At 43.4% G+C, this 25005-nt stretch overlaps 1 protein-coding gene and 1 long non-coding RNA gene across 2 annotated transcripts in view; both read left to right on the plus strand.

Annotated features, from left to right (window-relative positions):
- Positions 1–25005, plus strand: part of LOC310661184 — a 101934-nt gene that overhangs the window by 28147 nt on the left and 48782 nt on the right. The window lies entirely within an intron of this gene.
- Positions 20100–25005, plus strand: part of VIPR2 (vasoactive intestinal peptide receptor 2) — a 49322-nt gene continuing 44416 nt past the window's right edge. Inside the window, exon 1 of the mRNA XM_083406665.1 lies at positions 20100–20411. Within this exon, the coding sequence (XP_083262791.1) occupies positions 20361–20411 (51 nt within the window). The 5' untranslated portion in view covers positions 20100–20360. The remainder of the gene's footprint in view (positions 20412–25005) is intronic.

A 25005-nucleotide genomic window follows, 5' to 3' on the forward strand; every position in this document is an offset into this window, starting at 1 on the left:
AAAATTGCCAAGCACGGTCCAGTGCATCTATTTCTGGTCAAATGCTTAGAGCCTTGTGCGATGTTTCATTTTCAGTGATGTCTTAGGAGTAGTTATGCCTTTGTCTCCAATTAGTTTAGCTAGGCATTTAATGCTCAGTGACAACTAGTCAATCTGAATTATTCACATGTAGGGCTGTGGCTTCTTAAAAGGACGCATCTCTTTTGTGGGGGGAGGTTTCCTCTCTGACCCAGAGCTGGCAGGGGAATTAATATATGTAATGGTTGATATATACTGTATAAAAATTCTTCCTTTGAAGCTCCCCCCACCCTCCGAGTCCCATTGCCATCAGATTACATTCAAGCATAGAAAATGTCAGGTCTTCATTTTAAAAATAAAACAAAAGCAAAAGTTATTTTTATTATTAGACAGAAGTATTCAGCTCTAACCTCAGTTACAACCAGCAGCAATAAAAACCTGCAATGTTGATCTTTTAATAGCAGTTCATTAATCACAATGATGATTTGTATTGATGGTAAGTGGAGTTTGAATAATGGTTGGTTATGCTTCATTTGCAGTGCAATCCTATCCAGTTTTACTCAGAATTAAATCCTACAGAGGCTTGCGCTGAAGAAAATGAGCATAAGGTTTACACAGCCTATATTCAATAGTAAACTGTTGCATTAATAATAATGCTTAGTAAATGTTTTTAGCTCTTCAGCCCTGCCAGAGAATATCACTAATGGTGGACAAACATCCCAGGAAAACTGCTTGGTGTGACCACCACCCCTCTAAATGTGAAGAAATAGAAGAGTACTAGGTATGTGGGTATACTCTCAATTATTGCAGAATAAGGCCTAGGTCTCAGTCACATGAACTGACTGTGCATCCTAGCACATATTCCAGAAACTTCCACAATACCCAGGGGGTGTAAAAAGGATTCATAAAGAGGAAAAACTTTAGGAAAGGAAAAGTTTACGGTAATAAGGCTGCATCTATATCCTACTTTCTGAAAACTTTATTTTCAAAAAGAAATTTTTAAAAGATTTTTATTGATACAACAAGAAAAAAGAAAAAAACACAAATACCAAATTACACACAAGAATAACCATAGACACATAATTTTCTTAAAGGTAAAGGTAAAGGTACCCCTGCCCGTATGGGCCAGTCTTGCCAGACTCTAGGGTTGTGCGCTCATCTCACTCTATAGGCCGGGAGCCAGCACTGTCCGCAGACACTTCCGGGTCACGTGGCCAGCGTGACAAGCTGCATCTGGCGAGCCAGAGCCGCACACGGAACGCCGTTTACCTTCCCGCTATAAAGTGGTACCTATTTATCTACTTGCACTTAGGGGTGCTTTCGAACTGCTAGGTTGGCAGGCGCTGGGACCGAACGACAGGAGCGCACCCCGCCGCGGGGAATCGAACCGCCGACCATGCGATCGGCAAGTCCTAGGCGCTGAGGTTTTACCCACAGCGCCACCCGCGTCCCACTAATTTTCTTAGCAAACAATAAAACATATATTGGTCTTAACACTAAAGACCCAACGTCCTGTCTATTCCATATTTCAGTTCATATTACTTATTGCCAATACACACTTTTATCATAATTAAACTTATTCTTAATAAATCTAATTTCTTATATCTACCTTACAACTATTACTGAAGTTCCTCGAATGCTGCAACAGAATTTAAACTACTATATTTATTTTTCAGATATTCTTTGAAAACCTCCCATTTTGAAACAAATTCCTGTTTTGATTTATTCTTTATTTTTTCTGATAGATCATCTAATTTGGCATATTCTGTCAGCTTTTGGATCCAATCTTGTATAGAGGGGATTTCATTACTCTTCCATTTTGCTGCGATCAAAACTCTTGCTGCCGTCGTCACATATAAAAAGATACACTTCCTCTTTTGTGGAATATCCAAATCTTTTATTCCCAGGAGGTAGGCCTCTGGTTTTTTATTGAAAGAGATCTTTAGCATTTTTTGCAGTTCTGCATGGATACTCTCCCAGAATACCTGTATTTTACTTTCTGAAAACTTTAAATGAGCTTGTTACCTGGAATTCTGGCTCAACTAAATTCCCTTCTGACATGACCACCAATCAGGGCCAGTAAAGGGTGAAGAGAGAGCCCTAAAGATTCAGAATAAAGCACCTCCAAATGTTGTTTGGGTGGGTGTATAAAATTTTATGCAAAATTGTATTACAGAAAGAAGCAGAAACAGAGATCTTAAGTTATCCATTGACTTTCGTTGAGACTCTCTTTAAAAGTGCCTCTTTAAAAGTAAAAGAGGATAAGTTATAGGAAGGAAGGCTACCCTTAATTTTCTCATTCTAAAAGTTTATGAACAGGGCTGATCCCAAAATAAATTTGAGAGAACTGGCTAGCTCTTCTTCGGTATGTCATTTTTGTTAACATTGAGTTCTCCTGCAGTGTAACTGCTGGTTTGCTGAGCCTGTTTTGGTAGCAGAGACGGTTGTTTGAGAACAGACTTTCTTGCATGCGCTTGAATAATTTTTGCTGCTGGGCAGTCTGTAAATAGCACTATAATAGCCTTTCTCACACTGTGTGGGGTTTTCTCTTTCTTGTCCCCAGAGGATCCAAGCAATGTAGAAACATGAGAGGGAAACCAACTTTGAGAAAGCTCTCCTTTTGATTGTTTTTCCAATCATATTACAAGGAAGCACCGTATTTTTCCGCGTATAAGATGAGGTATTTATATTTAAAAATTATGTCCAAAAATTGGGCTCATCTTATACATGGGTAGTGGTGACGGGGGATGTGAGATTGGCTGCAGCTGCGAGTAGGAGATACTTTGTGGTGATAGGGTGTGTGACTGGTGGCTGTGGCAAGGGCTGTTGGTGATTGGCTGCCGTAGTGTCAATTGGGTGGTCGATTGGTGGTTTTGGCAATGTGCAGTGGCAATTGGGCAGCCGATTGGTGGGTTCAGCGATGCGTGCGATTGTCAGCGTCGGTGCATCAGGTGAACGATTTTTGGCAAGCCCCCCCCCCCCCAGCTTAACAACTCTTGACAATCTCCCCCCATTCTCTTAATTTTGAGCCCCCCAAAATAGGAGGCTTCTTATCTATTGGGCTGTGTTATACACAGAAAAATACAGTATATGATGTTTTTATATATCCATATTATCAAGCAATCGTATGCCACTGCCTTGCGTCGGAGGTTCATTTCGTGTTGACTTATTTCTAGAACAAGTCCATAACTGCACTCACAAGGCTGCTGCAATCCTAGTCATGCCAACTCAAAAGTAAACCATAGAATCATAGAATTGTAGAGTTGGAATTTTTATTGTGCATGCATGCTGATTTGTGCTCATGGCAGTATTAGGGCAGTCATACACATGGTCCTGCTTTTAATACTGTTTGTAACTGGGAAGGTTTAAGGGCAGACAAACCACTTAGAGGTTTTCCAGCAGGCATCTGGGTGGCCACTGCAAGAAGAGGATGCTGGACCACATGGGCCATTGGCTCAATCCTGCAGACTCCTCCCATGTTACAATGCTTTGGTTCCAAATCAGTGCATGTCTCACATCCTGCAATGGCGGTTGGTCCATTTGGGCAAAAGGGGCATTGCTCCACCAACTTCATTCTGTCCTCAGCCAGATCTCACTTGCCTGCCTCCTTAAGTATAAGATTCAGGTAGGTAGCCGTGCTGGTCTGACGCAGTCGAAATAAATATAAAATAAATAAATAAAAATTGTCCAGTAGCACCTTAGAGACCAACTAAGTTTGTTCTGGGTATAAGCTTTTGTGTGCATGCGCACTTCTTCAGATACACTGAAACAGTAATCCTAGACCTTTCTATATAGTGGAAGGAATCACAAGACAGAGAAGCCAGTAGGAGAACACTTCAATCTCCCAGGAAATTCAGTACAGGATCTCAAAGCAGCTGTCTTATTACAAAAGAATTTCAGAAATAGACTTGAAAGAGAAGTTGCTGAATTACAACTTATTACTAAACTGAAAACTATGGAGAGACCTGGTCTGAATAGAGATATTGGATTCTTGTCTCATTACATATGCTAAAGCTATTTTTGGTCATCTGCATACTATCCCTTGCTTTTTCCTATAGGACAATTGCAGTCGTTAACAGTCGTCAACAGGTTTACCATTGAGTCAATCACCCATCTCCTACTACCTTTCTGAGAAAAGAAGAAGAAGAAGAAGAAGAAGAAGAAGAAGAAGAAGAGGAGTAGTTTGGATTTGATATCCCGCCTTTCACTCCCTTTAAGGAGTCTCAAAGCGGCTAACATTCTCCTTTCCCTTCCTCCCCCACAACAAACACTCTGTGAGGTGAGTGGGGCTGAGAGACTTCAAAGAAGTGTGACTGGCCCAAGGTCACCCAGCAGCCGCATGTGGAGGAGCGGAGACGCGAACCCAGATTACAAGACTACTGCTCTCAACCACTCCACCCACCCCACCCTCCCTTTGACCGAGACACTATTTAGCATATAAACTGATAAGACATCAGCCTGCACCTGGCGGAACATGCCCTTTCTTTCCCAGTGGAAAATGGTTTTGGGGGCTATTAATGTCGATCATGTGTTTATTGTGGTTTTGAGATTAGGGAGCTATCTCTCAATTACCAACGAATGCTGATAGTCTTTCGGCCTTTTCCGTACAAAAAACACAGCCAAAGCTAATCAAGGAGAAACCAGGGGGAGAAACGCCTTTTATTGACAACCACTATCAACAATACCTAATACGGGTCCCTTGATTTGGAAGGCGTCTGGGTGAGGAGAAAAGCACGGAAGGCACTGGTTTCCTAGGAGCAGGCAGACTGTTTATTAATACAGGAAAAGGAAGCGATCATGAAGCAGAAATGGCATTTACTCAGCACACTATACAGAGATAGTGTCTGTGTGTGTGTGTGTGTGTGTGTGAGAGAGAGAGAGAGAGAGAGAGAGAGAGAGAGAGAGAGAGAGAGAGAGAGAGATCATCTGCCACGAAACACAAGCTCAAACCTCCTTAAACATGTGGAACTAATTGTGGAGCCTCTCTAGATAGTATCCCTCTCGTGTGAACTGGACACCAATCAGCATTGCACCTTCAAGGAGACATTTGGGCTTCCGTGCTTCTGCAACTTAAACTAGTCATTTCCTTATACGTAGCCCATGGTAGATTTGAAGATTTATTATGTCATATTGCAAAAATGCATCTATTTCTCCTGTATTTATGCGGCAATCCCAATATAATATATAACATGTAATATGATCTCGATAGCACTTCCTTCAAAGTAGACAATTCCAGATTGTGCTGTTAGTCTTTTTATATACATATAAAAAAATTAAAATTAGGCTACATACAGCGCAGGTCCATCAGGCTTTGTCAGGCTGAGTATATTCCAAGCTTTTCCTCCACCTTTCCTGTTGTCTTCTACTTTGGCATATTTCAAGAAAGCTGTTGAAAATCAGATAGACACAAGAGGCCTCAACAGTGCCTAACCAAGTGGATTATTATTTCGGATTATTATTACCATAAAGGTGAGCCACCCAAAAACAGCAGCACCAGTCTTGGTCTCTGCTGTGGCACCAGATGCTTTACTTGCAACTATCACATTCTTTTTAGGAGAGTTATGTCTGCTATTCTCTAGTTTGTACTTGTTTTTCTTTCCTATCTGAAAGACAGCACACTTTAGAGGTGTGGGAGGCGTGTTTTCAACACTTCAGGTATTGATTCTGAGGTAAAGAAGAGCTGCGCAATTATGTGACAGCAGGAGTATGCCTCAGGAATCCTATAGGCCCGAGGCCCAGTCTGAGGAAACATAGGCCGTCTGGGCCTGACACTGTCTGTCAAATGGAGATTCTGCCTGGCTCTACAGCTCCTTCATCTTTCCAGTGTCCTTCGTTCTTCTGTGTGCCTGGCTGAAAAGATGAAGGTCTACTGGTGACCACTCGGTGATACTGGCATTCATGGCTTCATGGCAGGGCCCTGCTATATTACATTTTTGCAACTGAGTAGTGGTCACTCTGCAGGCCTGGTTTCCTATTTAAACATTCAGTTGAGTTCAGACTCACAATCAGTCATATTTTTATTGTTTATAGCCAATGGTAATTACAGTGTGTATATCACACACACACAGGAAATACATGTATGCAAAAAAGAAGAAGTTGTTAACGTAACTTTCAGAATTATGGGCTTTGGCACTTTAAATACAGAATTCCCTCCCAACAGAAATCAGGCAGGCACCACCTCTGCTAAGTTTTAGATACCAGGTTAAAGCTGTTTTATTTCAGGAGAATTTTTACTACAAACATTGCTCTAATGTTTCTGTTCTCCAATGTTGTAATCTGTGTCTTCCATTTTTCCACTGTAAGCCGCTTTGAGGCAGGGCATAAATACCTTAAATAAATAAATAGGAATGTTCAACAAAAACTACATCACAGTTCTTATGCCAGAGAGACGCGTCCTGAGATGACATCACAGAGGAAAAGAGCACAGTCAAAGCATCCTCTGTATTGATCGGGAGCTCTCCATGGTCCTTGAAGGCCTGTCCCTCGTACCTATGCCTACTATCTGAATTTCTGTTGGAGAAACATCCTCTCTATGACAGGGGTCAGCAAACTCTTTCAGCAGGGGGCCAGTACACTGTCCCTCAGACCATGGGGGGGGGCAGACTATATCTTGAAGAAAAAAATATGAACAAATTCCTATGCCCCACAAATAACCCAGAGATACATTTTAAATAAAAGCACACATTCTACTCATGTAAAAACATCAGGCAGGCTCCACAAATAACCCAGAGATGCATTTTAAATAAAAGGACACATTCTACTCATGTAAAAACATGCTGGTTCCTAGACCGACCGCGGCCGGATTTAGAAGGCAATTGGGCCGGATCCGGCCCCTGGGCCTTAGTTTGCCTACCCATGCTCTATGACTTGCTGAAAAACAGCAAGTTCTGTGAACAAATACTTTCCTTATGTTGGCCAAGGTCTCCACTGATAAATGTCATTTAAAGGTCTAATCCTAAGCTGTAAATTTAGCATTTGGTAAATTTGTAAAGCTAAGACTGTGCTAGACCTATAGAAATCAGCATCCTTCCTCATCCTGCAGATTTACAAATGATAATTTTACTCTGCTTGACATAGATTGAAGAGTTATCGCTCATTGACTATGGTTTTCGAACTAGCTGGAAAATGGTCTGACTTATAATATCTTGAACTGGCCTACATTATTCCAGTTTGCAAATGACTATGTGGAATTGTGGGATCTGCTTTCTCCCATTAAGGCAGAGAGCTTTAAAAACTTGGAAATGAAGCTGATCAACAAGTCTTTTAAAATGTTAATTCTAATTTCTGTTGAGTCTCAAAATCAAGATGTATTGTGCAATTGTTTTTTTGTGTGAAGTTCAAACCTGGTGGTCAGGTTCTAGTTGGTAGCTCTCACTTTTTTATAAAGAACAACAGGGGAGCATTTCATAATTGTACAGTACTATGGGCTTTGGAAAAGCAGAACATCTGTGGAAGAAAAGCAGGGTTTTCTCAATTGTTTCCCAACATGAACAAGTTATTTATACTGCCTGTGTCAGGAAAGAGGCAATTAATGGACTAGAAGTTCTTTCTCAGATATAATTAAAAATTGGGTAGAGGAAGAAACCAAGGAAAGGGTTGTCTTCTCTAGAAATGTATTTTCTTAAAAAATAAATTCTTTATTGGGTTTTATTTAATTTTATACATATAAAGCATAACCATTTCAAACATTAAAATACAAGGTTCTTTTGAACCTTCGGACCTCTTTCCTTCCCTCCATGGGTTCCATGTTTAAGTTTAAATTTGCAGCATCTTTTACTTTATCCATCCATTATATAACCATAATTACCATAAATAATTCCACATTACAAGTGTCATTACATCCCTGCCAAATATTTTAACTGTCTACAGTGGTCTTCTAAATAAATTACAAATTTACTCCAGTCTTTAGAAAATACTTGATCTTCCTGGTTTCAGATCTGTGCCGTCAGCTTCGCCATCTCTGCATACTCCATCAGTTTCACCTGCCATTCTTCTTTTGTTGGTATTCCTGCTTCCTTCCATCTCTGGGCTAGTAGCATTCTCACTGCCGTTGTTGCATACATAAAAAGTCTTTTATTTATTTTTTAAACTCTACACTTATTATACCTAGTAAGAAGGCTTGTCTTCTCTAGAAATGTCAACCTGATCACACTTATTTGAAAGGGAGGGGAAAGAACTCTACTTTGTTTTAAAGCTCCTTGTAAATTGTGCAATGCAGGCCAGAAACTTCATAAAACATCTCTTGTTTTTTTGTTGTTCCACAGAAAACTCTTTGCTCTTTCAACCTCTTGGGGGTTGGACTCGATGGCCCTTGTGGTCTCTTCCAACTCTATGATTCTATGAAAAAAGCAGCAAATGCAGGCAATAATTTAGACTGGTCCTATGTCCAACTCCATACTCCAAAATGTATCTTTGTTGGCTTCAGACATTCTATCAAGAATAAAAAAGCCACCTGTTTAACACATGGCTATTAGTTTTGGCTTAAATATTTGAGCCATTAATCTGTTGCGTTCATCTTGATGTTCCTACGATCTGGGGGAATTCCAGATCACATCCATATTGCTAAAACTATATGTGTTCCCATCAGATCATAGAATTGTAGAATTGGAAGGTACACTGAGGGTCATCTAGTCCAACCCTCTGCAATGAAGAAATCGCAACTAAAGCATCCTTGACAGATGACCATCCAACCTCTGATTAAAATTTCCACCCTTGCTTCCCAACAGGTGGGCAGGGTGTGTGACACTGAGCGGGCTTGCCTGGCCCGGTGCCTCCCACCAGAGTCAGGGGGCTATCATCCCATCCCCAGCCTGGGAGAACAATGGATGGTTGGTGGGGGGACGGGGCAAGGGTCAGGGGACGGGGCAAGGGTCAGGGGAAAGAGGCCTTCGGCCAAACCTCACTTTGTTTCTTCTCTTCCAGGTTCACCCACCCACCCCTCCCAAATTAATGATATTTTCTTGCAGCCTAATATTTTGTGTTCTAGGTCAGCGGGCGCTGCTATGGTCATAAGATGGTTGCTGTATTCAGAACCGGGAAGGAATTTCCCCTGCATTGGCAGGTTTTGCCTTCCCCGTAGCATTTTGTCACAACTTTGGTGGTTTTTAGTCCTTGGCAAGATATCCTTTAGTCCATCTTTGAGTTGGGGGGGAGGCATTTCATGCACCCTCATGCGGCAGCGTTTGCAGGGCCCGTTAAAGGGTTGGTTGTGGGAGTCCCTGGCCCTAGAGTGGCGGCATGTAGGTCAAACTCCCAGCTGAGGTAAGGTGGGAGGGCACGCTGAGTAAGTTTGTGCTTTACAGTCCCCTCCCACTACACCTCATTGCCTTGCACATCCTCAGTCCCGGACAGGCTGAGAGGGTTACGTGCCAAGGCCTATGCCAGGTTCCCCACATTCTGAAGTTAAATAAAGTTGTGGCCAATTTGAACCCATACTTTGGTCTCTGGTCTCATTCTTTGGTGGGGAGGTAGGCTCCATGAACGGGGTTCAGCGTGTGTGCTCGCAAACCTCCAAGGAGGAGAGTCCACCATGTACCAAAGGAGACTGTTCCGCTGTCAAACAGTTCTTACTGTGAGAAAGTTTTTTCAGTCTTCTCTTTTCCAGACTAAACATTCACAGCTTCTTCAACCATTCTTCATACGGCTTGGTTTCCAGGACGCTTCATCATCTTGGTTGCCCTCCTGGCCACAGTCAAATCCAGCCTACGTTAGACAAGATATTCAGTTTGGAAGATATCTTATTTTTAAAAGCTTAGGCCAGACTTGTCTCTCTCAGCTGCAGATGGTTACAAGGAGCAGGCTGACTCTAAAAAAAGTGTTGGGGATGCGATATGGGAAAATAATCATTTTATTAAATAGCAAGGTAAGATTAAGAGATACCGTAAAAATACTTTGCTAAATATCACTCTGGCTGTGGGGCAAGTAGGGCCCTTGCTTTTTCAATACTTTCAGATCTGATGGGCTCTGCTTGCATAATTACAAGAATGTGGTATCTTTGAGAGATAGGGCAACTTTTGAAAGGCTCATTCTAAATCCAATTATCAGACAAAAGATTATATATATAAAAGATTATATATGTGGCTTTAATAGAATTCAAAATAAAGATGCAGTTGTATTTGGAAAAAAGAGCTGCGTATTGATTTTTATTCTTTTAACAATGCCTGATTTTGGTTAGGAATAGTGCTCAGAGAATAACATGGTGTGTGAACTTTGAAGAAAACTATTACAATTCATACTATAACTGGCTCATTATGCCCTCTAGCTTAAAAAAAAAATCTACAAGATGAAGCATGATAAATGCAGGTGCTGGGGAAATTTAGCAGATTTATTGTGTACATTCTGGAGCTGAGCAAAAATTATGCAGTAGCAGTTTTCCATTTTTAGCAAATACTGGAAGGCATTAAAAAAGGTAAATATTGGAAGGCATTATATGCATCATAAACCAGCAGAACTTCTGCTGAACTTAGTTGAATACGCCCTTGAAATTGCAGAAGGTAAGGATTTAGACATGATTATTAACTAGAAGCAGCATGGTTCCTCAGCTTGGAATAAAGATAAGATTCTCTGTTAGGTTATTTAATTACAGTATTCTTCAGGCATGCAAATCATACCTTGTGAGGGAGTATGTGCTAAGCTCGGTCCCTTCTGTTCGCCTGGCTCCCCCAAGTTAGACAGTGAATATCTGAAGCAGCAGCCTCAAATTCCAGGGTACTAAATCACACAGGAAGTCCATGGACCTGCAGGAAGCTCCCCCACTTCAGATGTCTCTGTTGACAAATGAGCTTAACTCTTCTTCTTTTGGAATGGCAAGGTTATAATTTGTGTATTTGGAAGACAGGTGTCCTACCTTTCAGTTACAAGAGAATATATATGATAAAATTAAATAACATCAACAACAAAACACAAAAGGACTTTGGTTACCATCACTGTTGGTTGCTTTGCTCTTTCCCCCACTAAGAATCTTGGCAGATTGAATGTCTGTCTTTCAGTCTAACCATATACTGTATTCCAATTTCAATTTTTAAAAATGACACAAAAGGAGTTTGAACATTTTAAGCAGCAACTGAAAAATGCACACCTGATAAGATTATCGCATAGTCGCTGTGCAGAAGAACACAGCAGTCACGGCAAAGTCAACACACCTAGCCAATCCTTCTTGTGTGCATGGGGCAAAGCCTATGAATGCCCAAGAGTTTCTTATTACATCTCTATTTTTGAAGTAGCACCCGCCATATTGAGTAATGTTCCAGACAGACTCAAGCAGGTACCCGGTGTAGAGCAGTGGGTCTCCAGCTGTTTTTGGACTACAGCTCCCATCATCCCTTGGGAGAAAAGTAATGACAAACCTAGACAGCATCTTAAAAAGCAGATACATCACCTTGCCAACAAAGGTCCGTATAGTTAAAGCCATGGTTTTCCCAGTAGTGATGTATGGAAGTGAGAGCTGGACCATAAAGAAGGCTGATCGCCGAAGAATTGATGCTTTGGAATTATGATGCTGGAGGAGACTCTTGAGAGTCCCATGGACTGAAAGAAGATCAAACCTATCCATTCTTAAGGAAATCAGCCCTAAGTGCTCACTGGAAGGACAGATCCTGAAGCTGAGACTCCAATACTTTGGCCACCTCATAAGAAGAGAAGACTCCCTGGAAAAGACTGTGATGCTGGGAAAGATGGAGGGCAGAAGGAGAAGGGGACGACAGAGGATGAGATGGTTGGATAGTGTTCTCGAAGCTACCAGCATGAGTTTGACCAAACTGCGGGAGGCAGTGGAAGACAGGAGTGCCTAGCGTGCTCTGGTCCATGGGGTCACGAAGAGTTGGACACGAGTAAACGACTAAACAACAACCCATCATCCCTAGATAGCAAAACCAGTGGTCAGGGATGGTGGGAATTGCAGTCCAAAACAGTGGGAGACCCTAGTTTGGGAAACACTGGTGTAGAGCAAGGGGAGCTCCCAATGTTGTTCGACTACAACTCACATCAGCCCCTGCCAGTATGGCCAATGATGAGGAATGATGGGAGTTGTTTTCCCACCATCTAGAGGGCACCATGTTAGCTAGCCCTGGAGTAGCGGCCAAGGCAATGAGAAAAACCAATGGCCTGTTGGGAGCCTGGCCAACAGAGGCAACTAAGGATCCAATCAAGATGATCTAGCCCACTATATTTCGTCTTGAGTGGCAAGTCAAAGCACAGCTCCAGTCCAAAGCACAGAATAGACCTCCATCCTTTTGGCTAGATGTCCAGTTATACTTCCTGCAATGTGGCATGTAGGTCCCCTTCTCCTCCCGTTGTGCCCTTCAGTATTCCACACTCCTCTTGCATCGTTTGTGGGTGTTTATCTGAGTTGTTTATAGTGGAGGATGAAAGATTTGAAACTGGACTTGTTTATTTAGCAATTATTATGGAAAGTTGTTGCATGGAAACTGTAAACACGGGCATGCATTCATTTTAGGAGTTTGGCAAAGAACAAACGCACATGTCTGCTTCTGGGTCAGCAGAAATAAGGGTTAAAAAAAGAAGACGACTTTTTTCAATGAAAAAGAAAAAAACCAGGACTGCACAATCCCACAACTGTGGAAACGAGGGGCGGGCAAACTCGAAAACATTGGTTCATGTTTTTTAAAAGTAAGCAAGCGTCCCTCTTTTTTTAAAAAAGTAGTTGGCAAAACGTTTCTTTAGTATTTCAGAATACTCAAATACTTTACTAAGAGAAAGCTTTTTAAAAAACAAATAAAAACCCCCACCAAATTAGCGATTCACACCCATCTTCTCTGTTGGTTCTCTGCGCCCCCTTCCCTACCTAAAAAGGGAAATAAAAATAACCTTTTGTTCTTGAGGCAGGGGTGGGGGCTACAGGCAGTGGGCTAGTCTCAATGTAGCAGAGGTAGAAAACAGGATGCTGTTGGACTGCCACTGCTGGGGCCATCAGAGAGAGAGTAAGTATCAGTCAGGTACCCTCCTCCATCATGCAGCCCCATGACTTGTTGAACTACTAAGCCAGTGTGGTGTAGTGGTTAAGAGCAGTAGTCTCGTAATCTGGGGAACCGGGTTCGCGTCTCCGCTCCTCCACATGCAGCTTCTGGGTGACCTTGGGCTAGTCACACTTCTTTGAAGTCTCTCAGCCCCACTCACCTCACAGAGTGTTTGTTGTGGGGGAGGAAGGGAAAGGAGAATGTTAGCCGCTTTGAGACTCCTTAAAAGGAGTGAAAGGCGGGATATCAAATCCAAACTCTTCTTCTTCTACTACTATCTGCTGAACTTTGTATCTAAGAACCTGCGATGTTGTATCTGATAACCTCACTGCCTGATTTATCCCCCCTCCTCCCTCCCAATACATTTTCCTTTTGTGCTGTGCTTTTAGATTCTAAGCCTGAGAGAAGGGACTGTCTTATTTCTGATCTTTGTAAGCTTGCAAGAGTAAAAAAAGAAAAGAAAAGAGGAGCATTTAAAGGTGTGCTTTTTTAAAAGTCTTAAATAAATGAATAAAATAGAAGCTAGCCATCCCTATCTTAAACAACATCATAAAGTTGAAACAAAACGATTCCCCTTCCCACTTTCCCCCGCCCCCCTTGTCTGCTTAATGCACAGGATGAAGTGAAATTATTCAGATTAAAGCCATTTAAACAGAGAGGCAGCATGGTGATATCAGCCAACAACTGTCTTGGCTCCACAGCAAAGAACAGCTCTTCAACCTGTTGCCAGAAGAGAAGACACGCACACACACATATATCCTGGCTGCCTCCACCTTCCAAATGAAAAGACTTGACTTCCTTTTCCATTCTCTTTAATAGACTAATAAATCATGTTGTTTAAGTGAAGCTTCCCATTAACGCAGAAGCCAAGTGTATTGCTGCAATATGGACATCAGATTGACCCGGATTACTTGTTCTATAAAGAACGATATATCACTCAGCTCAGCTGCTTTGCAGCCAAAGACACCGGCAGACGTGCGACCTTATGACTCCATCAACTATTCACATATTTATTTTCATGCTCCACCTTTCATAGATTAGGCTTTGTGGCTAATGTTTCACTGGATGCAGAGTGGAGGCTGATCAAATCAAGGCAAGAAACTGAACCGGATCCCTATCGCCAAACTCTAGAAGCCAAACTGTGTTGGTTGTAATCAATGTCTTCAAATTTGGGGCAGATGAGAGAAAATTTTTAAGGGCTGCAAACATTGTAAAGGGTAGGTTAAATATTCAGAAAGAAGTAATGAGGTGAGCAAATGTTTCCCATCAGTTGGGCGGGTGGGAGAACCAAGTGTACAACTTATTGACTGCAGAGTTTTGGATGCTCCCCTAGACAGCTTCTCCGCGCACCCCGAGTGATATATTTGGTCTGCAAGCCAACAACTGAGGTGAGGAATCAGATGCCGTTCAACGCCAACGTCCATTAGCTTCAAACAGCATAGCCAGTGGTCAGGGCTTATGGCAGCTGTAATCTAACAACATATGGAGGGCCACAGGTTCCCTCCCCCCTGTAGGGTAGCCACAACCTTCCAGTATTTTCTTATTTTCTTAAAAGATCTGAAGTCAGAAATTTCACAGGTGAATCTTCTTGATAGGAGGAATCACCTGTTCAATATCATAGTAAAGGTAAAGGGACCCCTGACCATTATGTCCAGTCATGGCCGACTCTGGAGTTGTGGTGCTCATCTCGCTTTATTGGCCAAGGAAGCCGGCGTACAGCTTCCAGGTCATGTGGCCAGCATGACTAAGCTGCTTCTGGCAAACCAGAGCAGCACACGGAAACGCCGTTTACCTTCTCGCTGGAGCGGTACCTATTTATCTACTTGCACTTTGACGTGCTTTCGAACTGCTAGGTTGGCAGGAGCAGGGACCGAGCAACGGGAGGTCACCCCATCGCGAGGATTTGAACCGCCTACCTTCTGATCGGCAAGTCCTAGGCTCTGTGGTTTAACCCACAGCGCCACCCGCGTCCCCTCCTTCAATATCATATTGTTTCTGAAATCTTAAAGGGGCAGATATCTAGCCATGCATGAGACATGGAGACCGGGTCTACTATTTGTGTGTGTTTTCCATCTTAGGGTTCTAAGCTCCTGTTTCCTTAAGAACTTTCCAGCAGGCAGAACTTCCACAGGCACAATATTTCCCACACTAGAGTATACAAAATGAGCCATCTGCCTTCTATCTCTCTCTCATGCAGCTATCAAAAGGCACTGGCGTTTAGCAACTGCACTTGGATCAATGGGCAAAGATTCTAAACACTGGATTATCTAGGTTAGATTTTTATTTATAACATTTCCACACCCCCTTGAAAAGGAAAACAGAGGAACACCACTGCAAAATAAGGAACCAAAGAGAGAGAAAGGAAACAGGATAATGAGAGAAAGGAAACCCTGAACCTGCTCATGGAAGTTCATCATGTTCTAGATATGAGTACATTATTTAGAACATGAATAATGGTCAAGAACTTCATTGGCATTCATGATAGGGCTGTGCATAGACCCCTCTGCCCCACCCCGGGACCCCAATCTGGCTTTCCCAGTAACGCTGCCCCATGCTGTCCCAGGACCATACATCCAGCTCCAGGTCAGACCCCAGTTCAATTTGAGAGGAGGGTAATGTTTAGGATGTTTAAACTATTTACATATACAGGTGCAGAGAGACTGTGTAAGTAGCAAGAAACACATATTTCATAATTTTATAATACTGTGCACTGATTTAAGACCATTAGTATAGGAAAACAATGCATAATAATAAAAAATCAATAATGTAACTGAGGTAATTTGTTTGTCCATTAGCTCAGTGATAGAGCATATATATTGTAGCAGCCTCAGACGCAGCATTGTTTGGGAATTCTAACAAACCCAAAAATCAGTCTGGTTTTGAAAGGCTCAGTCCGCCATCTTGGTTTGAAATGGTGTCCAATTGTATCCAAGTGTAGACAAAAGCCTACTCCTTGATCTACATGGAACGTCCAAGTAAAATAAAAATGGTCATGATATTTAAGAGATGTCCCAATGCATAGTGATCAAAGAAACAACTTTCATAGAATCATAGAATCATAGAATCATAGAGTTGGAAGAGACCACAAGGGCCATCGAGTCCAACCCCCTGCCAAGCAGGAACCACCATCAGACCACTCCTGACATATGGTTGTCAAGCCTCTGCTTAAAGACCTCCAAAGAAGGAGACTCCACCACACTCCTTGGCAGCAAATTCCACTGTCGAACAGCTCTTACTGTCAGGAAGTTCTTCCTAATGTTTAGGTGGAATCTTCTTTCTTGTAGTTTGGATCCATTGCTCCGTGTCCGCTTCTCTGGACCAGCAGAAAACAACCTTTCTCCCTCCTCTATGTGACATCCTTTTATATATTTGAACATGGCTATCATATCACCCCTTAACCTCCTCTTCTCCAGGCTAAACATGCCCAGCTCCCTTAGCCGTTCCTCATAAGGCATCGTTTCCAGGCCTTTGACCATTTTGGTTGCCCTCCTCTGGACACGTTCCAGTTTGTCAGTGTCCTTCTTGAACTGTGGTGCCCAGAACTGGACACAGTACTCCAGGTGAGGTCTGACCAGAGCAGAATACAGTGGCACTATTACTTCCCTTGATCTAGATGCTATACTCCTATTGATGCAGCCCAGAATTGCATTGGCTTTTTTAGCTGCCGCGTCACACTGTTGGCTCATGTCAAGTTTGTGGTCAACCAAGACTCCTAGATCCTTTTCACATGTACTGCTCTCAAGCCAGGTGTCACCCATCTTGTATTTGTGCCTCTCATTTTTTTTGCCCAAGTGCAATACTTTACATTTCTCACTGTTAAAATTCATCTTGTTTGTTTTGGCCCAGTTCTCTAATCTGTCAAGGTCGTTTTGAAGTGTGATCCTGTCCTCTGGGGTGTTAGCCACCCCTCCCAGTTTGGTGTCATCTGCAAATTTGATCAGGATGCCCTTGAGTCCATCATCCAAGTCATTGATAAAGATTTTGAATAAGACCGGGCCCAAGACAGAACCCTGTGGCACGCCACTCGTCACTCTTCTCCAGGATAACTTTCAAAGATATATAGTATCTGTTTCTATGGTCACAGGTAGTATGCCTCTGAATTCCAGCTGCTGTCAATCGCAGGTGGGGATAAAGCTGTTGCACTCAGGTTCTGTTTGTGGACTTCCCATGAACATTTGATTGACTACTGCTGGACAAGATGGGCTATTGGCTTGATCTAGTAGAGCTCTTCTTATGCTCATACATTGCTTCTTCATGTAGAAAACCCAGTGAAAGGACCTCAGTAAGCAGCCTTGAGAAAGATCTCTGCTTGAGGCTTGAGCGGCTGTTGTCAATCAAACAGATAGTCCCAGGTTAGACGAACCAGTGAGCTGACAGTGTAAGTTAACTTCCTAAGAGTCCTATTTGATCACTTTTGCCTGCTTGCCTTCAGATTTGCTGTGTTCTGGGAAAGCACAGTCTGCTTGGGAAGAAAAACATTATCTGGCGACACCTCTGCCAACCAGCATGCCATAGATCGGCAGGATGCCTTGATGGAATTGGCACTCTAGGCACACCAAGGATCAAAGTAGGGACCTGATCAGAAAGAGGTGCAGCCAGCCACGTTCCTCATCCATTTTGCTGCATGCTCAAAGCACCCTGAAGCACAAGCAAAGCAGCCTGGAGAGGGAGGCAAATGAAATTACCTTCAGTGCACCATTAATCTGGAAGAAGGCTGACGTCAGCACCAGGCATCTCTGGGCAACTGCTAGGGCCCCAAAGCCCTGGAAGGGTCTGCTATCAAGGCCTGTTCTGCCTCCCCGTTATTTATAATTTTACTTGTCATGAACTCCTAACATGCCTGTGGGGCATTGTGGAAGGTGAAAGGGATGGTGACTCAGAATTGCTCAGTGCACTTCCACCACAGCCAGGCAAGCTGTCTTTTTTTAAATTTTTTATAATTTTTATTAAGTTTTCCATTTAACAATCCAATCATATCACATTAATTATTCCAAATTATACCAATACATATCATAAAGTCCAAATATTTTGCCAAATTATATATTTTTGTTGGGGGTTCCCATGCTTCGAGCTCAGTAAGGGTCCAGTCATCTCATATTTCTGCTGGTTTTAGTGTTCACCAGTCCCATCTTTCAATCTTCTTGTTGTTATCCTTTTTCTTCTTAATAGCCTCTGAGTTGTTTCCACAGGCAAGTTAAAACAAACAATATTATGCTTCTGTGTGAACTTTGTAAGGCTCCCCCGCCAGGCTAGCTGTCAGAGTTCTCACTGTCCCCCGTAGTCCACACACACCAGAGGACACTGTTCTGAGAGACCTGTGATTCTGATGTGGAATTCTCTCTGCACTCAAGGTACAAATATTTCTCTTCTTGCCTCTCTGGCACAAGCCCAGAAAAACGGTGTCATCTTTCATGACAAAGTAACTGGAGAAGGGGGTCAAGATCTACACCAGACTCGTTGCCACACCCCACATTCCTCCTCTTCCTCCTCAAATATTTCCATTCCATTACTGACGTCTTTCAGTGCGAACTTGGACACGTAGCAAGAACAAAGGGAAGAAAGAGAAATTATGCGCATACAGATACTTTCCAAATATTTGGATTCCTGCATAGCTTTTCTTATGCGGAGCTCACCACTGGTCAGACCTTCCAGGATAGCTTGTGAATTAGCTCCTTTTTGATCTTCCGAATGTAGTTTTTGACTTGAGAGTTATTTCCCCTATTTTGGGATGTGGCTAGATTTCTTGTCGTTAATGAGGATCCAACGCTGAAATCTGGCACATAGTGCAAATCTCCTGAGTGTATGGGTAGGGAACAAACTTTTATACTCTCATTCCAGCCAGCCAATCTAGTTGCAATAAGCCAGCTCCAGTCAGCCAGCATTGGAAAAGGAGAACGAGGCTGCGTACCAGGGCTGGCCCTATCATGAGGCAGAGTGAAGCAGCTGCCTTGGGTGGCAGATGCTGAGTGGCATGGAAGGGACAGAGCTGTGTGCGCCATATGGTGTGGCCTGCCTTGCACCTGCTACTCTAGCCTGCTTCCCTCAAGTGTAGTGGAAGATCCATTCCTTTCACATGTATTGGAGTAAGATTCAACTAGTAGTCAAATTGGCTTTTGGTTGTGCCTTGGGGGAGGGTGCCATCTTGCCCTTCGCTTCAGGCATCAAAATGTCTTGAGCTGGCCCTGCTGCAGACACACTGTACATTCAAAGCTCATGGCTTCCCCCCAAAGAGTCCTGGAAACAGTGGTTTGCTCCTCACAGAGATGCAGTTCCCAGCACCCTTAACAAACCACAACTTTCAATGTGCTTTAGATGTACGGTGCAGCTGCCACAAGTGGCGTCAAGAACATTGGCCCTCAGAAGTGAATGTAAAGTGATCTGTGCATTCTCATGGGCATTCAAAGAATCATAGAAATATAGAGTTGGAATAGACATCAAGGGTCATCTAGTTCAACCCCTCTGACGTCGTCCCATTTGACCTCTTCAACAACCACCCTTTTCTTGCGAGGAATCCTATTCGGAATAAGGGAATTTCCCTTAAAAAAAGGGAAACGTTGACAGCTATAACGCAGAGAGGTATAATCTAGGCTGCAGAATGAAGAGAGACTGTGTACCCCTCACACGTTTGAAGGGCGTAGCCATCAAATAAATAAATAAAAACAACTAACTGACACCTTGTGTCACAGATAACTTGGTTCTGCTTCCCCTAACATAAAGCCTGCTCCCCTAAAATAAATCCCGACGATGCCCATGGAAGCACCCCATAAATAATCTCACAAACTGTAGTTTACTCCTCACAGAGCTACATTTCCCAGCTTCCTTCACAAACTACAGTTCTCAGGTGTTTGGGGGAGGGAGTTGTAGTCCAATAAGTTACCTATCCCTGCCCCTAATCTTAAGAAGCGCAACCCCAGAATAAAAATGTAAAAGGCATCACCTGTTGTATTTTTGCCGGTCGCGCAGCACGCAAGCAGCAACTCCAGGGCGCCAATGGAAGAACCAGATCGAGGGGAGGAGGAGGAGGAGGAGGAGGAGAGGCAGGAGAAAGCCGGAGGCGGAGAGGAGGAGTCCTGGGTGGGTGAACAGTAGCGCGCAGCCCAGCGTGCCGGGGAGCCAGTCTGGGCTGGGAGGCGACGGAGGCAGGAGCCGCAGTCCGGGCGACAAGGGACTAGGGACTCGGGCTGCCAGCGGGAGGCGCGGCGGGAGCGGCCCACGTGCGCGCCCGCGGAGTCAGCTGCGCGCCAGGACCTCGGCGCTCGGGGCGCTCGGCGACCTTATGTTTCTGCTGGGGGGTCTCTGCAGCCCACGGAGCCCGCCGCGACCCCCGGCCCCGGATAGCTGATCCTGCCTCTCCGGCACTTGGCTGGGATGAACTTACCGGCTCTTCTCTTCTCGATCGGTTGGTGGACTTTAGGGCTGGTGAGTAACTCTGGGTTTCTTTGCTTTCCTGTGGAGTCCCGTCCCCACCCCACCCCTCACCTGGGTGCTGATATCATAAAGCGGGGTTAGTCTCTGAGCATGTGCAAAGTACCTTTCCCGCCGTTCATCGCTGAGCAGCCTTAGGACGCGCTGGCTCCCGCGGCGCCCCTTTATTTAAAAAAGGACACAGTGAATAATTTCTGTTTTCTCTCCCTACCCTGCGTTCATAGGATCCCCTCCCTGGGTGACTGCTGTCTTTAGGTTATAGGTCGCCCTCTGTTCTCAAATCGATCCACTTGGATCTTTCACATCGCCAGTAACAAAAGAGGAGCGTGGAGCAAATTCCATAAAATTGTGGGAGGAAAGTGTGAGCTCGTTCCCAGTGCTGACTTAGCATGGGAGTCCCCACTGCAGGTGTGACTGGGTGGAAATGGGTCAGAACTGCTCAGCGGCACATGTGAAATATTCCTGGACTTAGGATATAACAGCGTTGCTGCTTCACTCATTTAGGCAACAAAGTGTGTGGGACTCACTCACCCTCTCTAACCTCCCTGTTTGATAGGCTGGTAACTAATTTGTTGTAACGGAGCTTAAGCCCAGTCATGAAAAGCAGGTGAATTTGCTTGGTGAACTCTTGAGCATTGTGGATTGTGAGGGGGCAATGAATTGTAGCAATAAATGCTTCACTGCAGATATGACAGGCAAAGCATGACTGAAAAGCAGATTCACTTTGGGATGGAGAGAGGAACCTAGTAGGATCACAGTATTTCAGCATTATGGAAAGAGGAGCCAGACATCTTCCACCCACAACTGTGGCAGGACTATAGAGGATGAAGCACAGCATCACCCATAATTCCTCTGAGGTGTTCCCTGCCTCTGTAAACTTCTGGATCTTACCGTAATTCATTGAGAAAGATCAGGACAAATCAGACAGCATGAATTAGTCCTGTCACTGCTGTAAACAGAAGTATTCCTGATGGCGATGCCTCCAGTGCTATTCACACAGTCGAACTAGCCTCCAGGCTAAATATTACCCTCAAGATAATTTTATGCAGATTGGTTTCCCCCTGCAACAAATGTCAAGCCTTTTCTCGTCAAAATCAAAATTATTAAGGAATGGCAAATATGTGAAGTCCCCGCCCCCATTTTTTTCAATACAGTGGTATCTCGGGTTAAGTACTTAATTCGTTCCAGAGGTCCGTACTTAACTTGAAACTGTTCTTAACCTGAAGCACCATTTTAGCTAATGGGGCCTCCTGCTGCTGCTGCGCCACTGCTGCACGATTTCGGTTCTCATTCTGAAGCAAAGTTCTTAACCCGAGATACTATTTCTGGGTTAGCGGAGTCTGTAACCTGAAGCGTATGTAACCTGAAGTGTATGTAACCCGAGGTACCACTGTAGACATTTATAGCTGGAGTGGAAATTCTAGCCTGTACTATTAGGAATTTTGAACATGAAACTTGTGTCTAATAATGATAATTCTGGATCAAGTGCTCCAAAGTTAAAAATAATAATAAAAAAGGCAGTCTTTATTTTGCCATGCCGTTTGGGAACCATATCTATGCCACCTTGCGTTTTGTGACAGAAGAAAAGCACGGGTATAAGTGTAAGAACATACATAATAAATACTTGTGTTTTGACACTGCACATCAGGAAGCAGCTGCAGGTGGGTATCTTAATATTAGTGCAAGGAATGTGAGACTCGCCTTGCAAAGTTTCTGGGACACACAGTCCAGTTCACGCATCTCGTATACCAACACCCAGTATTGGACTTCAAACATTGTTGCACTTAAATCAAAAAGACATAACAATGCCTACTGGTTTTGATTTTGATTTTTTTTTAATGATGGACAGAAATGGAGGAAGAAAAAAATATTCCCCCTTTGAACCTCCTGCTTTGTGGTACTTATTGGCAAAGCCACTTCATTAATGCATGGTCTTTCTAATCTTAGAAATGCTTTTGCACATCCCTTTCAAATTACTAGTCGGGAGGAAAAGCCTTGTGGGCTGCTGCAGACATTATAGTTTGCATGCAGATATCAGTCTTATTACTTGGAAGTGTGTTGCAAGTGTGTGTTTTTTCCTCTTGAGCTTGTTGACCAGACATTGGCTAGTAAGGACAAAAAGAATAGTCATACAATTTTCTCTCCATTCTATTCGGAGTCCCTTCTTTCCCCTACATCATCACCTCTTTCTTCCAAAGAGCTCAAGGTGGTTTATCCTTGCGTTTATCCTCACAACAACCCTATGAGGGAAGCATAGAATCGTAGAGTTGGAATATGTGTGAATGCTGCTGAGAAGGACAGAAAGTGGTTTTTTAATCAACAGTTTAGTTTTTTATTGCATGCACTCACCACTTTAATAGAAACAGCCCTTTAAACTTCACCCACGGAAAACGTAAAAGGCGGGCTGCCCCAAAGCATTCAGTACTCCTTAGAGGTTCTGAGACATTTTCTTTGCAGACCTCAAAGAAAAGTTATTCTACACCCTCCTAGCCAGGACTGCAGTGCTTTTCTGATAAGGGATTTTACTTCCCCCACCCCAACGTTTTGGCATGCATGCCTATGCTTGTGTTTATCAATAGGATTCACGTATTCCCAAATCCACACACTTTTCTTTTCACTGTTCAGTAAAATGAACAGTGTGTCAATAGAAAGCTTCAGATTAATAGGGTTTATTGAGTTTATCAATAGGATTCAAAGGTAAAGGGAATTTTTAAGGGTATTTAAAAAAAAAATACAGAAATATATAATATGCCCAAAGGAAGCTAATGTTTAAAAATGCATGGCTTCTTGTTTTAAGCTTTATAGCTTCCTGTTTGCTCTTTTGGCTTCTTCTTGCCTCCTAGACTTCTGCTTTGCTCTTAACTTTCTTTTCAAATCCTTCCGATATCTCCCTCACACTTTCTCTCCCATGTGATCATTTGCACTCTGGAAAACATAGGGCAAACCCTGGATGAGGAGCTGTTTTGTAAACAGAAGCATGTGTTTGCAATCACAGGCATCATGCAGAAGGGCAGCTCAGTGGCAGCACATCAGTTTGCATCCAGGTTGAGCTCCCCAACATGTCTAGGTAGAACTGGGAATGACTTCTGTCTCAAACCAGGCTGCCACTCAGCATGGGCAGTACTAAGGAAGATGGACCAGTGGTCTGACTCAGGAGACAGCAGCCTCCTGGGTACTTGCCAGAAATAAAGCAGTTTGCTGAGTGCTCCTGCAGAAGCAAGCCCATGTATATAATGTGTGAAGTGACCCAAAGCCCTTGTCTGGGTAAAGGTAAAGGACTCCTGACAGTTAAGTCCAGTAGCGAACGACTCTGGGGTTGCGGCGCTCATCTCGCTTTATTGGCCGAGGGACAGCTTCTGGGTCATGCAGCCAGCATGACTAAGCCGCTTCTGGCGAACCAGAGCAGTGCACAGAAACGCCGTTTACCTTCCCGCTGGAGCAGTACCTATTTATCTACTTGCACTTTGATGTACTTTTGAACTGCTAGGTTGGCAGGAGCTGGGACAGAGCAATGGGAGCTCACCCCGTCGCGGGGATTTGAACCGCCAACCTTCCAATCAGCAAGCCCTAGGCTCAGTGGTTTAGACCAAAGCGCCACCCATGTCCCTAAGTTATATTATGTAGCTTGGCTTTTTAACTCCTCTATTTTCACGTGTTCGCTTCCCCTTCTGTTTTATAATGAACATGTGGAGTTGCTTTCTAGTGAGGTCATTGGTTTGTTTAGCCTAGCATTCCTTATTCTGACTGGATCTTGGAATGCCATATGGGTGAATCATCCCTGTGAGTCCTCATCCCTCTATCAGTCCTCTGCAAAGGTTTATGCCACACAACACCTGTATGTGTGTGTGTGATGCCCTGAGAAAAAAATGCAGGCAATGTTGTTACTCTGGCACAGCAGTTTTTCCACATTCCTGATTCCTGACTGTTTTATTGCAACATACTATAGGATCAAGTCTTCCAGGACTTGGAAGTAGTTAAGTGTGATTTGTCCAACTGCTGTTTTGCCAGGCTAATCTCTATATTGTTCCAATTTTAGTGTATGTGCTGCCGAACTGAGCACTATCGAACTGCTGTTTAATTCGCACATCAGGTGGAATTTCATAAAAGGACCTTGCAGCAGCAGGGAACCATCCGTTATTAACCAAGCTTGGTAAATGATGCCAGTTAAAAATGTTGGATTGTTTCCAAATTGCTTATTTTCCCTATCCCTGAAAGGTGTTTTTTGTTTTTTTTTACAATAGTGAACTATTAATGGCCGCAGTTCATCCTATGCGATGGCTTGTAGAATGCCAATTTGTATTCCCTGCTTTCCAAAACCATCTTTTTTTTCATAAATGTGCATAAGGAAATAACTCCAGACTCCAAGCACACAACACTGTGAATTCATTAGATCACTTGGTGCCTAAAGGCCTTTCATAAAGTGCATATGATTCAAACTGGCTTATTTGTTGGAAAATGAACGCTTTTGCACAATGCAGCACGCCTGGAATAGAGCGAGGGGGGGCATTGCACATCTTCTGCAATTTCCGCAGCTGATGTATATCTTTCAAACAGGCACCCTGAGCTTCACTGCTAAATCACTGTTTAG

This window comes from Podarcis tiliguerta (assembly GCF_965153285.1).
Source record: "Podarcis tiliguerta genome assembly, chromosome: 12".
Taxonomy (NCBI): Eukaryota; Metazoa; Chordata; class Lepidosauria; order Squamata; family Lacertidae; genus Podarcis; species Podarcis tiliguerta.